Below are 16,910 nucleotides of genomic sequence, written 5' to 3'. Positions count from 1 at the left end.
CCTGTAATTAAAAAAAATATGTATAAATAATACTTCTGTTTTGTGCACATACATTATATTACTTTGCTATCCTAGAAAAAGTAAAATAACAAATTGAAAATTAGTTTAAGCATAATTTAGGAAAGAGAAATATCACAACTGTTAAAGTGACATCATATTTTAACACTTTTGTAAAATTAGAATTTTCAAAGGAAAAAGCAATTTTCAGTTTAAAATCACTAAGCAAATATTTTTTCTTTGAGTCTTTGTGCATATTGCAGTAGACTTGTAAGAAATCAGTATGTTTTTTAAAAAGGGAATCATAACTATAAATCAATGGTAACATTTTTACATAGCTCCAAAATCAAAATGCTGTTGATGATTCTTCACCTATTGTTTCTTTAAGAATACCTTTGGTCTAAAACATACAGAAACAAAGAGTGAAGAATTATAAAGCAAAGTCAATAAAAGTAGGAAAGTTGCAGCTTGAGTCACTTCACAAAATTAATTTCATGTTCCTTATCACCTATTAATATTTGTTATTCAACACGTTTCATAATATTTTCAGAGATGGAGGGCAATAAAACTGTCAGTAGTAGTGTTTTACTTTTTCAACTAAATTGACATATAACCTAATAACTTTATGAAAATAAATACTTCTAAATCATTAATAATATAAAAATTTCAGTCACTTTTAGGTAGGTTAAGGCTATTTGAAAATGATATTACCTGGCTGTTCTAAATTTGTAAAATATTTTGATTTAGGTAGATAATTCCCTTTCCAGCAATCATAGCTACTTTTTTAAAAACAGGGCTTACAACCACATTACCAAAGGTTACTGAAAAATTACTGCAGTCACATGAACACTTACAACGATCCGATGTGATATGAAGTATAGGCACTTTATCTAATTTGTACTGAAAAATCCAGCCATAAAATCCAGCGTATTTTGGGTTATTTCTTAGAACCAAATACTACTATGAGGTATAAAAGCAGTAAGGTATTTTCCATAGCCCCCAAAATTAAAGTATAGTTAAGATTTAAACTATATTTTGGTAGCACAAAGATACACATGACATTGTTTTGACTCCCTGGGTAGATCAAAAACTGAATGTTGTGTCACCGACACAGCACTGAAGTAACTGCCTTCCTTGTTCCAGACTTTAAAATGGGCAGGCTGAAATAATTTGTTGAAATCTGAGCAGAAATTTAGTTGAGATATACTCTATGAGATAGTCCATTAGCTAATTTTTAGCAAGGGTTGTCACGACATCTTTGAAACACAGATTTGAGTAAGCATATTTTAAAGAAACAGAGCCATGGATCTTTGGCAATTTTGCTCTTGAAGGTAGTGAATGTCTAAGTTCAAACCCTAGACTGACTCACCTCATAAAAATATTTACATATATTACCCACACACATACATACACACATACACACTTTTCTTTCCACAGATACAAGTTATAGTCACAGTAAAACTTTATTTCATTACAATTTGTCTATATTGTCATTTCATTTTACTTAAAAAAAATCTAAATTTTCTGGAAATACTTTTCAGGAATGTCAAATATCTCTCTCATATTCTCCTTAAGTGTATTCAGTTTCAAAAAGTAGAGAAATAGTTTTTTAATGTGTTAATTTGTTAAATTTGTTCACAGATTTTATCTGCAAAAAATTATTTGTCTGAAATGCTGTAGTATGCTGAAATATTATAATTAGAAATTTAAACTATGATTACCTCTTACACCAATTATATAGATGAATTAGAATCATCCTTATGTTATCCTGTGTACATGGAATATTACTTTTAAGGATTTAAATATCTGAATGTTAAATATGATTACACTTCATAAATAAGTATTTCCTTTCAAATCAGAACTTTTTTTGCAATGAAGTATTATTGAAAACATTTATATACTGAAAAACTAAAGTTTTTTTTATGAAGAAAAGCATATTAGTCAACCAAGACCTTCAAAGAACCTATTCTTAAATTATTTCAAATTCTACTGTGGCATCTTACTACACTTGATGGACAGTGCCTGCAATGGGGTATGGGTGGGGACTTGATAATATGGGTAAATGTAGCAACCACATTGTTTTTTCATGTGAAACCTTCATAAGAATGTAAGTAAATAATACCTTAATAAAAAATTGAAAATCAATTATTTCAAATTCTAAAATCACTATTGTTTTGCTCAATGTAATAATCACCTGCATGATTACAACCAAAGAAGAAAATAGCACATGAAAGGTTATAGGAACTATCCTATAGACTGTAAATAAAAATTAGTGAAATATATAATTTTATAATATCCATTCTAAAATCACCTTAAACTTCTATGAGATATGTGAAGATATTTATTTCTATTACCCTGCACAGTCTTATTATACTTATTGCATCCACAGCATTTTTTTTCATTCTAGGAATAGTTCTGTCCTTCCAAAAGAACTTGCAAATGTGTGCATGGTACTTACATTATTGCACATTAGCTTGTCCTTTCTTTTTTTGTTTTCCTTTTAATCATTTCTCTTTCGATATTCAAAAATTGTGAAATAATGTAGAGTTCAGAAATGGTGTGGATTTTTCAGAAAAGTAAACATTTTCCAAAAAAAATCTTATCTTTGCAAATTGAAGAATTATACATCATCTATCTTTATATTAAAGATGTCTTTGTGACAGTAAGTCCTATTCCCTGGAATTTAGTTTTAACTATCTGAAATAATGTTATATAAGATACTCCCAGCCATGATTGCTGTTTTATCACATACTGATGTGGCTTCCAAATTTTGTTGGTATGATGGATATTTGTCCATATGTAACTAAATTAAAGTGTTATAAGAGAAAACATTAATGATTGCATATTAATGATTATAGTAGCATTTCTTAACTTTAGCTAGTAATAATTCTGTATAAGATTACTAATACTAGAAACTAAATTAGAAAATTAAAGGAAATGTTATTAAATTCTAAATTTAATATATACTTAATAGCCTAGCCAAAAATATTCACCTATTATTGACACAGACATGAAAAACCTCTTAGATTTGCATTTTTTCTCTGAATAAAAAAAAAATCCTTATTTACTTGCACTTAATATGAATCTAATATGAGCACAGACAGGAAGCAACTCTCTGAAAAGATGATGTTGAGACAAAAAGAAATATTTATCCAATTGCATAATATCTGAGAGAGAATAGTATTCTGTTTCCATTTTATGGGTCACTTCAGAGCCAAAGGAAGTGAGGTACCATTGTGGAAGCTTGGAGATGGTGGGCAACTGAATATTGGGTAGCAAGGAGACAAAAGGAGAGTAGAGAATTGTGTAATACAGCCTGTTGTACAGCTCTTAGATACAGGAATAGATCATTACCAAAGAAGAAGTCTGTACATTGACAGTATTTGCATCCCCACTGAACAGATCAATAGTAAATTTTAACTGTATTTATATGTATGGCTTCATTTTCATTGGCGAAGTCTTAACATACTGACTCACATAAATATATGTATTCTTATTCCTAAAGAACTGAGAGAAAAGAATGAGATCTTAAATAGCATACAAATTATTTGGTGTAATGTATATCAACTAAATCAGATATGCTGTTGACAGTTACAAATCAGTTTTCCCTTTAGGACTATCTATGATCTATAGTTACTACCATCTATCCAGTCTTTTACTGAATGCTTACTGAGTAGCCCAGGCCCTGTGTTGGGAGCTGGAGATAAAGTATATATATGACACCACTCCTGCCTTAAAGGAACTTACAGATTAGTTGTAGAAAAGAGACGTATAAATGTATCAGTGTAGTAAAGTTTTAAAAATGCTGGTACAGAAGTACATGAAAAAAAAGAGACAAAAAGCTCAACTGGAAGGAGAAGAGGTAAATAAAATCTTTGAGACATGATGGTCATATTTATCTAAATGTCTTTCACATTTTTGTACTATTTTATTCTTTACTATCAGACATTCCCATAAGGTTGCTGTTATGCCTGTGTTACAGAGTCCCTGCACAAACCTAAAGCTATTTTAGTGATTACATGCTTAAATAACGGCATTATTTTTAAACAAAAAGAATCTTTACTTAAGTTTGCCTTATTTCTAGACTTTTAATTATGTTATATCAGTAAATATAAGATTAACAGTACAATTATACTAATTTTACTAGCATAACTACTTTTTGGAAAAAAAGAAGTAATGAAGTGACTATTTCTCTATTTGCAACCACAAAAGACCCTCTATGAGAATCCTGTGAAAAGTACTAAAAATACCAAATAAGTAGATTTTAATGTTATTAAAAATAAACACTAAGACAAACAAATTTACTCCTTTGTCAATTAAGAACTTCAACTCAGTTGGAGTTTAATCTACTCAATTTTGATAACCAAATTAAAGGCAGTAATTATGGTCTTACAAAGGAAAGTGAGTGTCTGTAGGCTTCAGTTTTTCATAGTTTTCCATAGTGGATGCTTTTCATTCATTCATTTCAGATAGTCCAACATGTGATCATCCTTAGAGCAACAGACCCCAGTTTTCCTTTGGGAGATACCCTTTCTCATTTTTAGTGCACATGCTTCAGGTAAGACTGACAACTTTCCAATGCCTCTAGGAGTGGAAACATGCCTGATGTATCACAATTTCCTCACCTTTGGCAGTTACTGACTTGAGATTGAGCATGTGGCCCAAGGTGGTACAGGAAGAGACTGAGAATTCAGTGGAATTACTGGGACAGAGGCACCGACGTCTCTAATGTGATAGTATGGAAGCTGGACATTGCTATCTTACCACCATATGGAAAGAGGAAGAATTTGACTGAAAATAAAGTTAAACTAGATTAAAAATAGGAGACTCCAGAATTAGAGACAAATTTCTGATAGCATTTTGGCATCTGAATCTACATATATCAATATAATTCCCCCTTTTTTTAGAAGATGCTTTGAGTTGGATTTCTATAATTTGTAATTGGTCAAATAGTGTCTTTAATATTTTTATATTCTTGTTATCTTGTAGTATTTATCTTTCTAAAAGAAATGCTGACATTTTATTGTTATCTCTTGATGCTTTAAAAGTCAAGATGTTATGGCTCTGGTACAGAGACACAGTGGAAACTTATTTTACCTTTACCCAAGATATACCTCACATGATCTAACTGGGAAATCTCTTTCATTTCCCTCATGTATTCCACCTTAGGCTACTGAAGCATCATTTAGTAGTGTCCAATGGAGATGCATGTGTCATTTTGAGGGTCTATATTGAATTGCTGACCAAAAGTAAACTGAAAAATTGTATCTTCTCTTTTGGTGACAGACTTTCTATACATTAATAACAGCCTTTCTGAAAAGTACTGATTTGACAAAATAATGCATGACAGAGCATACATAAATATGAGTATCCAGATTGTACTGTTGACTTTTTTCTCCTGAAATGGTTCTTGCCCAATCTTACTGCTTTATCCTACCTAAGTAATGGGTGGTATAATAAAAATAATCTAGACTAGGCAGTTAAGAGATAAAGCCATCAACCTGGCTCTGCTCTGTGACTTTGTCCAGGCACTTCAGTTTCATCATCTATATAATCAGACAGCTTGATAAGATTGTGGATGAGTATTTTAGCATTCTGAAAAAAATGCTACTCAATAGCCTGTAGTGAAAACCCTTCACCTACCTACCCCATCATCCAAACTCCTCAAGTAGACATTACAAATTCTCCAAACCTTGTCTCCAACTTGTCTTCCCAGCTTCACTTTCTGAGATTAGTATGCCATGCTCAATCTAAACCTTGGGAGCTAGTTCCCGAAAATACTTTACGTTGGTTGTTTTTCCATGTATTTGCTTACTGTTTGTTTATTTGTTCCAGCTTACTGAAATATTATCTGTAGCTCCAATTAAAACTGTTCTTCTAATTAAAACTCATACCTTTTGCCTACTGAAATCCTAAATATCTTGCTAGAGCAGTTTAAATGCAATACACTTTGTAAACTCAATTCTGGTTCCCTAAAGCCAGAAGTGTCAAAGTGCTTTACTATATTTCTTATATGTTTTTTATCATATGCTGGTTTGTATTTTAATGCAATAGCAATTTATCTCTCTGACAACATTTTATCTTCTTGAAGGTGATTATCTTAGTTAATTTACTTCCTTTGTACTTGAAGTTATCAGTTGGATAACTGTTTAAAAAATAAAGCTAAAAAATACAATATAGATTTGTATAAGGACTAAATAACAAACTACTTAAAAGATTCCATCATGGCCATGCAGTGTGTGTATAAAATATGACACTGGGTTCTTAAAACAAGAATAACTTAATCTCTAAGATCTAAAATTCAAAGATTATATTGCAATCATGGTAAAATACACAGAAATGTTTTAATCATATAAAATTACTGAAATCAGTAACACAGATTTATGGTCACTTAAAAATCCAGTAACATCATATATAATAATTAAGTGATTAAATATGCACTATATGCCTTTTTCTTAAATTTTCATCAATGTATTATATTTTTCCTATGATATTTTGTAGTTTCTTACTGATTAAGCTTGTGGCTAGGCATTTTTTAGCCATAAAAAACATCAGATTGGTTCTAAAAGTCTAGAATACAAATAAATTAGTGTTTACTTGATTAAGTGATGAACTGCATCAACTATTAGGATGGTTCAAATGACAGTTTCTACTGAATCATAATCACAATTCATAACTAGTATGATTATCTCCTAACTCTTTGCCTTGCTTCAAGCAATTGCATTTTTACTTCAAAATAATTGTCTTTAAAAGTTTTGTGGAAGTTATACTTCATTTATATCTCCTTCCAAAAGGCCATACTTTATTTTCCCCTCTGGCTGCAAGATATGGCAGATAATGACAGAAAATGAATGATAATTCCCATGAAATTTCTAAAGGCAAATAAAGTTTAACAATCTATTTACTTAATACATTATTTTACTCTTCCCTAAAAGTAATATTTGAAGTTGTTAATTTTTTTTCTTTTGGTGACTGCTGTATATTTTAGATATGTCACATTACATTCCAGAGAGGGATATATTTAGGAATAAGAAAAATAGGAAAAGTCTATTTTTTATAGGTAAGAAGAAAAGCATGTCAACTATTGTTATGTTGTGATAAATAAGCATTCTAGACATAATTATATCAAAAAAAGAAAACTACTAGTAATCAATTATGAAGGACTGTATGAAGGGCTATAAAGGATAAACTATTAAAAGGCAGTCTATTATTTTAAAGTGAACATATTTTGGGGTATTCTTCATATTTACTAAAACAGATTTTACTAAATTAAGGTCACAGTTCTGACAGTGGTATTTATCATCACCATCCATGTGTCAAATTATCAAAAGCTCATTGAAACCATTATTATTATTACTATTACTATTACTATTACTATTATTTTAAACTCTTTCTTGTTACGCCAGCTCTTTCAGGACATACATAGTAAGATGTATGTTCAGAGTTCTTAATTCTGATTTGTGAAGACACGAATCTGAAATATTTGGGTTTTTAAAATATGAAAATTAATGTTTTAAATATTTTAAAGGTTGTAAAATCAATTTAAAAAGTGAAAAATAGCTACAGATGTAAAAGTAAAGGGGGCTATGTTCACAGAAATGGATGGTGGAAAAGGGATTAAGGATAAGAATAGAGGGAAATAAAAATTCTCTTTTGGATATTTTAAGTTTGAAATTCTTATTAGACATCCAAGTGACCATATCAAGTAGGTGATTGGCTATGGGTTTCGAAATGAGAGGAAATTAGAGAGTTAACATAGATGGTATTTAAAGCTACAGGAATGGATAAGGGAGTCTAGAGGAAGGTAAAAATAAACAAATAATTCACTAAATAGTAAACAGTAATGAATTGTGTAGGACAAGAAAAAGTTTAACTTCTAAAATAATAAAAAATATTCAAAGTAGAAAAGCAAAATGAATCACTGAAAAAGAAAAGCAAGATAAATGTAAATGAGTGAATCTCTTTCTTTTTTAAAAAAAGAATGGCTTTTGGAAATCACATTGTAGTACACATTAAATTATAAAACAAGCATAATATTTAACTTATTTTCTCTCCTTCTGTGATCCTTTTGGGAAATAATCCAGAACATGGAAAAATGTGCTTATAGGTGTTTTAAATTTACTAATCATGATAATTCAACTTTTCTTGTATTTTACTTTACCAACAGTTATTCTGAAAGCAAAACTTATTTTTTGAAAAATAACAGGTGCCTATAATTCAGGATCTTACTGCTAAAGGGAGGTTGATGACTTATTACCACAAATGACTGTCACTGAGAAAATGAAAATGTCACTCATTTCTTTTTTCATTAATACTTGGGATAAGCAACAAATGTTAGCTAAACTAAAGGCTACAGAAGAATGTCTGAAATTTAACAAACTGCATTATTAAGTCACAAAACTAAGTTATTTTCCTATATATAGATTGAAGCAGTTTACTTTAAATAACCTAATGAACACAAATAAAAATATGCTAATTTTATAACTTCCAGTATTTGGCTGAAAGCAAATGAAGTTAGTTAATGAAATAGAATATTTCCTTTTTCAAAAATACCTTTAAAGAGTAACTGAAGGACTGTATCATTTAACTGAAAAAAAAAAACAATAGCTAAATCAAATACCAATAAAATGAATTATAAAAGTATTAGGTTCAGAAGAAAAGATGAAAAAGATTAACTTATTATCTCCTAAATGAAAGATAAAAAGTTAGAAAAACCAATGAGAAATAATTTTTATTCCATAATGTGCAGACAAAAGTAATCTGCCCAAAGTACTTACTTGGGAGAATATGCAAAGACATGCCTATTTCTAAGCATTTTTAAAAGAAAATAAAAATGTTGAAAATAAACTTGGTAACTACGCACTTTTTCTATTTTGGGTATTTTTCATGTGGTTTTATTTGAAATATAAAAAATTTATTGAACTGTATACACACACACATGCACAAAGAACGAAAAGACTAGTGCATGTTCCAAAGTAAAGATGCATTAAGTACTCTGGTTATATGGAGGCATGTATGATGTTCTGTCTTAGAAACATGCTGTGTGGATCTTACTACGCTGATGGACAGTGACTGTGAAGGGGTATGTGGGGGGGACTTGGTGAAGGGGGAGCCTAGTAAACATAATGTTCTTCATGTAATTGTAGATTAATGATACCAAAATAAAAATAATAAAAATAATAAATAAATATATATATAAAATTTTTCTAAAAAAAGAAAAAAACATGCTGTGCGGAAGAGCTGCCCCAGCACCTATGATTGCAAGGAGAACACTGCTGAAACAAAGAAACCATCTTTACCTACTCGGTAGTCTAGAAAGGGTACTGCAAGTCTGCCTACTTACGAGCCAATACAAGACAAGGTATCCTATGCATTTTCACCAATGCCTGTGTCATATATGGGATATAAAATAAGGAACATTACAGAGTGACTAATTCATTCTTTTCCCCTGCAGTGTACTACTTTCTTCACTTTGAAAATCTGAAAGCCCTAGGCTTTCCATAAACATGAATTTATCTTCATACGAAATCATACCTTTATAAGGGACTTTGTAAAGTCACACAACCTGGTATTTATTACATGGTGTGTTATAATTCTAACCTGAAATATTACTAGTGTGCTGCTTTCAGCAGTAATTCTTAACTTGCCCTTAAGGAGACCCTCTGATTCCCATCACTGGGCACAGAGAACACACTGTCTACAGCACAGCACACTAACAAATACAGAAGTCTGTAATGGACTGAATATAAGAAGTACTTATTAACTCTTTTCCATAATTTTGGGCAAGAATGTTGCTAAATAATCTTAAAAAATAATACTATAGGTCTGTTTTCGCCGAGGCCGCCGCCCGGGCGCCTCTCTGCAGGCCATGGGGCTTCTGGAATTGTGTGAGAAAGTGTTCGGTACCGCCGACCTTTACCAAGTGTTGGGCGTGCGGCGCGAGGCCTCGGACGGCGAGGTTCGGCGCGGCTACCACAAGGTGTCTCTGCTGGTGCACCCGGACCGGGTGGGCGAGGGCGACAAGGAGGACGCCACCCGCCGCTTCCAGATCCTCGGGAGTTTATTCCGTTCTGAGTGACAGGGAGCAGAGAGCAGTGTACGATGAGCAGGGAACAGTGGATGAGGATTCGGATATGCTCACCCAAGATTGGGACTGGGAGACGTATTGGAGATTACTCTTTAAAAAGATATCTCTAGAAGACATTCAGGCATTTGAGAAGACATACAAAGGTTCTGAAGAAGAGCTGGCTGATATTAAACAGGCCTATCTGGACTTCAAAGGTGACAAGGACAAGATTATGGAGTCTGTGCTGTGTGTGCAGTACACAGAGGAACCCAGGATAAGGAATATTATTCAGCAAGCCATTGATGCTGGAGAGGTCCCATCCTATAACACCTTTGTTAAAGAATCAAAGCAAAAGATGAATGCGAGGAAAAGGAGGGCTCAGGAAGAGGCTAAAGAAGCTGAAATGAGCAAGGAGTTGGGGCTTGATGAAGGAGTAGATAACTTGAAAGCACTCATTCAGCAGACAAAAGGATCGGCAACAGGAAATGGACAATTTTCTGGCTCAGATGGAAGCAAAGTACTGCAAACCTTCCAAACAAGGTGGGAAAAAAACAACTCTCAAGAAAGAAAAAAAATAATGGAACTTTGTCTTCAAAGGCCCTTAGGTGTTAATTGGTGCCATTGTAAGCAAGATATAGTCAAGATTTGAAGACAAATGTTAATCCAACCTTTGAGAAAAGTCTTCTTTCCAGCCTCAAGTATTAAGATCAACCATATAAATCAAGTAGAATCTCTCAGTATGATTTTAGTATATTCTAGAACTCCCTTGACCTTCTGCGAGGTCCTTGTATGAAGGAATTTGTTGGTGATCCTTGAGGGAACTGGGGAGGTGGTGTACTTGTTGACAGCACTTGCTTCTGTGGATCTCTGTAGGACAAACTCTAGAATAAGGGTCTGAACAGTTGGCATTTTGTCACACAGGAGCTTCAGCATGTTCAGAGTGACATGTGTTTATTAGAACAGGTATTCTACCTAGAAAGAACATCTTTCGAACAGTTGCTGGACTTCTATCTTCGAAATACTTGCCAGTTTGCTTTTGGTCTTAGTATTCTTGAATAGACTCTTTTTCCTTTTTGTTTTACTCAGCCAGGTTTTGTACTCTTTGCTTGAAATATAGGAGAAATAGGTGTTCAGATTACTTCAGGCATCTTTGTAAGGCTTATACATGATTAAGTAAACAAGCAAAAAATGACTAAAATCTTGGGGCTTTTAAAATGATCCCAGTGATCATTTAAAATATCTAGACAAAATATGAATGTTTAGGATAGAGAAGAGAGAAGAGTAATCTTAGCAAGCATTACAGTATGGCCTGCTTTAAATAGTAGAGAGAGAGGGTGTGGTCCTGCCTGTAACTGCTGAATGTCCTTACATCACTGAGCTTGTCTGAACTTCTCTTCTGTAAAGGGTGAGGGAGTTGAGCTAAATGACTTAGAGGCTCTTTCTGACTTTTATTAACTCTTAACTTTAAAGGCAAGCTATTGTGATTCAAGGTGGCTTGGATTATTATCATGTATTCATAATATTGATTTATGAGAACAGTAGAGAGGTTTTCAGTTATATATAATTGAATTGGTATGTATTCATTGGAATAAATGGAAATTTTTTAGGGACTGTTCAACTTAAAAAATCTCTGATTTGTAGACTAATATATTTAATACCATATGCATTAAACAAGCCTTCTATTACTGAGCGTTATGAATCATAATTTATCTGAGGTAAGCACATGACACATTTTTAGTTTGTGATTACAAATGGGTGAAATACTCTTTAATTCTATTAAAAATATAATTTAATGTGGGTTGTTTGAAGCATCTGTCTTCATACGATAGCATTAGAACACTTTGATAGAATAAAAAAATTACCCTAATATCTGATCACTTGATTTTATCCATTCTGAAGATGAACAGTAAGATCTAAAACCAGTATGATTATCAAAATTAAAGTTGATGAAATTTAAATAAAATAAATTTAAGCCATAGTTAAAACCATGGCTGTAATTCATGATTGCACTCAGGAAAAGGTCTTGGTAAAATTAGAAGAATGCTGAAGTTCCTACTTCAACTCTTAGGATATGTTTATACTTGATGAATTGCCAGTTTCTGAAATTTTTAAGGAATTTCATCTTGCTGGCTCTATAAATTCTATAAATCTATAACAGATTCTATAAATGTTTTCATTTACTTTCTTAGTGGTGCAGGAGAAAATCTGGCAAGTTGAGTTTAATATTTAGAAAAATATATTTATAAGCACTAAAGTACTTCAAGATAAGCATAACCTGGTATCAGGCAGGCATTGTGAGGTTGAGCTGTCCTATCTGAAAAGAAAATAGGCATTGTGATTTATAACGTAAGTTACTTTATACTTGTGCTCAACATTTATGTCTTTAGTTACCCCAACCATATCTTTCTGCCTATGGAATTGAACATCAAAGGAGAAAGTTCTAGGGAAAACATCTGTTTGATGAGGAGCTCAAATTTTTTACAGCACTGTGTCCTAACAGTGACTTAAAACTGAGTACAGAAATTAATATAAGCAGAAGTATTCTGAAGCCAGCGATAACTTAATGTTATCAGACAATCATTTCCTGCCTTTTGTGTGTGTATAGTCTCACAGAATCCTGTAATTGATGATTGTTAACAAACATGAGCAGTGATTTGGGGATAATTATTTATTTGTTACATCTTTGGGTACAAACTTTACTGTCCAGTGGAATAGGTTAATTTATGCGGAAAGAAGACAGTAACCAGAGATAGAAATAGTACCCATATAATCTTTGGCAGGTACTCTGTTGTTTTTTTCTCAGTTGTACCAAAATAACTCTTTGTGAAGATGGTTTTACCACTGTCTCTTGTAAATGAGCTCTGCATCACAAGATGGCTGAACACTGATTCATGAAATCTTTCCATGTATTCCCTGTAGCTTGAAGCAGGTTCTTCTCATTTGCTCTATGGTCCTTGCCTGGTTCTAGAGACTGCGCCTCTGTTTTGAGATTTCATAGACCCATGTAACTGAGGTCCTGTCAGACAAAGGTGACATCATAGAGTAACATTAGTAGACACTGTAGATTTGGTAATCTCAAAGGGCTTTTTTGTTCCCATTATCAGTTGCACTTTAAATTTGGAGAGTGGAACTAAATAGTAAAGAATATATTTACCAAGTCAATACAATCCACATTTGCTTATTTTATCATGTAAAAACAAATATCCATATTAAGATATGAAAGCCTTAACCTAGTTTTAGAGAGCCCACTGATTTAAAAGGACTGTAATGTCTGTTTGCTTACCTCAGTGTTACGCTAGTTAACCTGACCATCAGTACGGCTGAATACAGTAACGAGCTCATTGCTTTTCAATGAAAACTAATCCAATAGGATTCATTGAAAGCAGAAAAAAGACTACCAAACAATGCCACTAGGAGATGAACTAAGGGAATTCGCCTGGATTAGAGCTGATTTGAGGCAAATTATTTTTTAATATACTTGCTGAGTAAGCTTTATTATTAGCAGGAACCATTTCAATTGTCCAGTACTTCTGAATTTTACCTACAACGTAATGAGAATGACCCTGATGATGGAGAGAAAACCATTATAGGAGGAATGAACACACCCTTAAATTTACTCCTGTCACTTCTGTGAAAATAGAATCTAAAGAATATAATTTAGAAATCAAAAAAGTTAATAGAATAGAAACAGACAGAATATTTTAACATTTTGGAATTTCTTTTTTTGACCTAGCAGGCTAGCTGACCAAAGCAGTTTAATTCATAGCAATATGGATTTTGCTTACATAACAAAAATGCACTCAGTGTTTGAATGTTATATAAAAATGACTTATTTGGCTTAAATTTTAGATTAAAACAAAGTACTATACTTAGAGGAGTGAGAGGTTAATTTATATATGAGAAAACAGAAATCTGGAACTTTCTGGTTCTGAGCAATAGAATTCTCTTTTTTTATTATGTCCCATCCTCCAGAAATGAATTTGTAGTGATATATAAAGATGTAGGAAAACAAAAATATAATAAAATCTGGAGGAAGGGAAAGTAAGCATAGAAAAAAGTAAGACAAAGGCAGGGTCTTAACATATTTACATGGTAAAATGAGAGTCATGGTCCCACCTGTCCCTGCAGAGCCCCTACCAGGTTGGGCCTGATAGGGTACTCAATAGTGCATGAACGATACTGTGTATCTGGCTGAAAGAGAGCAAAGATGAGACACTTCTTAAAATGTGACTTCTTTCAAAGGATAGTACTTCAGTAGGTTTACAACGGAAAGCCTCAAAATCAGACAACAATGTAAATGGCATCATCTGCCAATCTGAGGGACAGGTTAGCTGAGCGTACTCTGTTACATTCCAAGTAAAAAATCTCAAGTCAGAGACCCACAAAGCCATTTGCTGATTTAAAAAATTGTAAGTTCTTCAGTTTTATTAATCTGCCTTTCAGAAAATCTTAGCATTTATAAATAATCCATATGGTTTAATATTTCTGAATATTTATAACTGACTGCCAAGGGAATTTTATCTATTGCCTCTTAACTGTTGGAAACAACAGAGCCTTTTCTGCAGCATTGAAATATCCATAACTTTATCTCCATACTTGAGATGTGACTCTCAAAATGAAACTGAAATATGTAAAAATTACCTCAAAGAGTTTAAAGATTTTAAGGTATGACTAAAATATTAAAATGCAAATAATCAAAAATTAATCGGTGCCATCCCCCTGGCACTTCTAGAATAACATCCTTCTCAGTTCCCTGTCAACAGGGGCACTGGAGTCGAGGGATCTCAGGAATTTTTCTGGTGAAGCCCATGCTTTGGATCAAAGGTCACTAAACTTACTTTCTTTGTAGAGGGCCAGGAAGTAAATATTTTAGGTTTTGAGGTATATACTGTCATCACTGGCAACTACTCACTTGTGGTGGTGTAGTAGGAAAGCAGGCATAGATAGTAAATAATGAATTAGTGGTGGCTCTGGTCTAAAAACAGCCAGGAAGCTAAATGGCCCATGAACCATAGTTTGCTGACTCCCATTCTAGATGAGAACACCAAGGAGCAGAGTGCCAGTCTGGCAGTGCCAGGCCCATGACTTGGATCACTGCTCTTAGTTACATTGAGCTATGAGTTCATCTCCCTTTACATGACAGCATATTGGGAGGGAAATGGCTAAGATAAGAAATTTTGTTATAACTTATTGTTACAAATATCTAAAAAGGAAGGAACTTTGAAGTGTTTTAATGTGTTCAGTTTAATTTCTAAGGCAACCACAAATAAAATGTTTGATAGGAGAGAATCTAGTTACAGATTACAGTCATCAAACAGTGCTTAACAAATGTCCTGGATCAAATTACAACACAAATTTAATAGAGGTTGTCAAACTTTCTAGGGTTCACAGTGAGTAAGAATCAGAAATGCTTATTATTTCCCTTTTGCCTGTGTTCTGGTTTCTGTCCCTTAAGCCCGAGCTCTATTGGATTGAATTTATGTCTACCTGGAACCTGTGAATGTGATTTTATTTGAAAATAGGATCTTTGCAGATATAATCAAGATAAGGTCATACTGGCCTGGGGTAGGCCCTAAATTCAATGACTGGTATCTTTATAAGAGGGAAATTTGGACAGAGACACACAGTGAAGAAGGCCATCTGAAAACAGGCAGAATTTGGAGTGATGTTGATTTATACCATGAATACCAAGGATTGCTGGCAACTGCCAGATGCTAGGAAGACCTTAGAACCTGTAGAAGTGACATGGCTCTGCTGATGCCTTGATTTTTTACTTCTTGGTTCTGGTTCTGAGAGAATAAATTTCTGTTGTTTTAAGCCAAAAAAAAAAGTAATAATAATAATAATACTATAATCTATATGCATTGGTGAAAATGCATATAAAGAATTCTAAGGTAAGAGAACCTCTAACTATATTTGGTAATAGTCAAAATTCTACTAATTCTATCTATCTGAAAAGAAAATAATCTTTTGTATAATAACCCTTCATAATTTTAAGTTATTTTAATAATTAAACCTTTATTGTTCTCAATGCTAACACTTACCCTTCAACTTTTGTACAAATGAAACACTTTTTCTTTTTTCTTTTTCCAATAACACTCAAAGTATTTCAAGAAAAGTTTGATGAATTAAAGTTTGAGAAAATAGTGCTATATAGTATACAATTATTATTTTTAATAAAGTAATGTGCATTTTTCATGGTAGTGTTTCACAAACATCTCAAGAGACTTCAGAAGACATTTATCTTATTCTTCAAATATACCTAATGTCATCCTAGACTTATTAAATAAGAATCTCCATAGGTAATTTCATGTGAAGGTAGGACTGAGAACCTTTGATGTATTAAGAAAGAATGAAGAAAAATATGAAAAATATTAGTCATTTAATTTAGTATAACTTTAAACTGTGAAGCAACTGTCATTTCCTTTGCCAGTTAGTAAGTTCCTCATCTAGGCCTGAAGCCTCTGACTTGTGATCCTTCTTGAAACTCCTCAATATAGATCCTGTGGCTAGGAAATGAAGGACTTACATAGGTGAAATGGATATACAATGCCAGAGACAGTCCACACTTTCACTTGGGAAATTCCCACTTTATATTCCTCAAAACACTGCATATACCACAACTGAAGTCACTATTTTTTCCATCTTGTTTTACGTTCTCTTATTTAGTCACAGGGATAAAAGTAGAGCATAGGGAATATAGTCAATACTGTAGTATCTTTGTATGTTGACAAATGGTAACTACACATATTGTGGTGAGCATTTAGTAACATATAAAACTGTCAAATCACTACGTTGTACACCTGAAACCACTACAATATTGTATATCAACTACATTACAATAAAA

The 16,910-nt window shown here is 32.8% G+C and overlaps 2 protein-coding genes and 1 long non-coding RNA gene across 11 annotated transcripts in view; 1 reads left to right on the top strand and 2 right to left on the bottom strand.

Annotated features, from left to right (window-relative positions):
- The window catches only part of NOVA1 (NOVA alternative splicing regulator 1), a 167,477-nt gene that overhangs the window by 5,145 nt on the left and 145,422 nt on the right, over positions 1 to 16,910 (bottom strand). For all 9 annotated transcript variants that reach the window (XM_036884534.2, XM_036884531.2, XM_057488526.1 and 6 more), the window contains one exon: position 1. This exon is cut by the window's left edge and continues 5,145 nt beyond it. In XM_036884534.2, the coding sequence (XP_036740429.1) occupies position 1 (1 nt within the window). The remainder of the gene's footprint in view (positions 2 to 16,910) is intronic.
- Positions 9,829 to 11,748, top strand: LOC118911901 (dnaJ homolog subfamily C member 9-like). The gene is given in 3 exon segments (XM_036884540.2): positions 9,829 to 10,053; positions 10,055 to 10,522; positions 10,524 to 11,748. Coding segments are annotated over 3 exon segments (774 nt in total). The 5' UTR covers positions 9,829 to 9,865; the 3' UTR covers positions 10,642 to 11,748.
- Positions 12,717 to 14,456, bottom strand: LOC118911902 (uncharacterized). The gene is made up of 2 exons (XR_005024642.2): positions 14,180 to 14,456; positions 12,717 to 13,079 (listed from the first exon to the last, which is right to left on the bottom strand). It is a non-coding gene; the product is annotated as an uncharacterized LOC118911902 (long non-coding RNA).

Source organism: Manis pentadactyla, chromosome 11 (genome assembly GCF_030020395.1).
Source record: "Manis pentadactyla isolate mManPen7 chromosome 11, mManPen7.hap1, whole genome shotgun sequence".
Taxonomy (NCBI): Eukaryota; Metazoa; Chordata; class Mammalia; order Pholidota; family Manidae; genus Manis; species Manis pentadactyla.
This window is presented reverse-complemented; position numbering and strand designations above follow the sequence as displayed.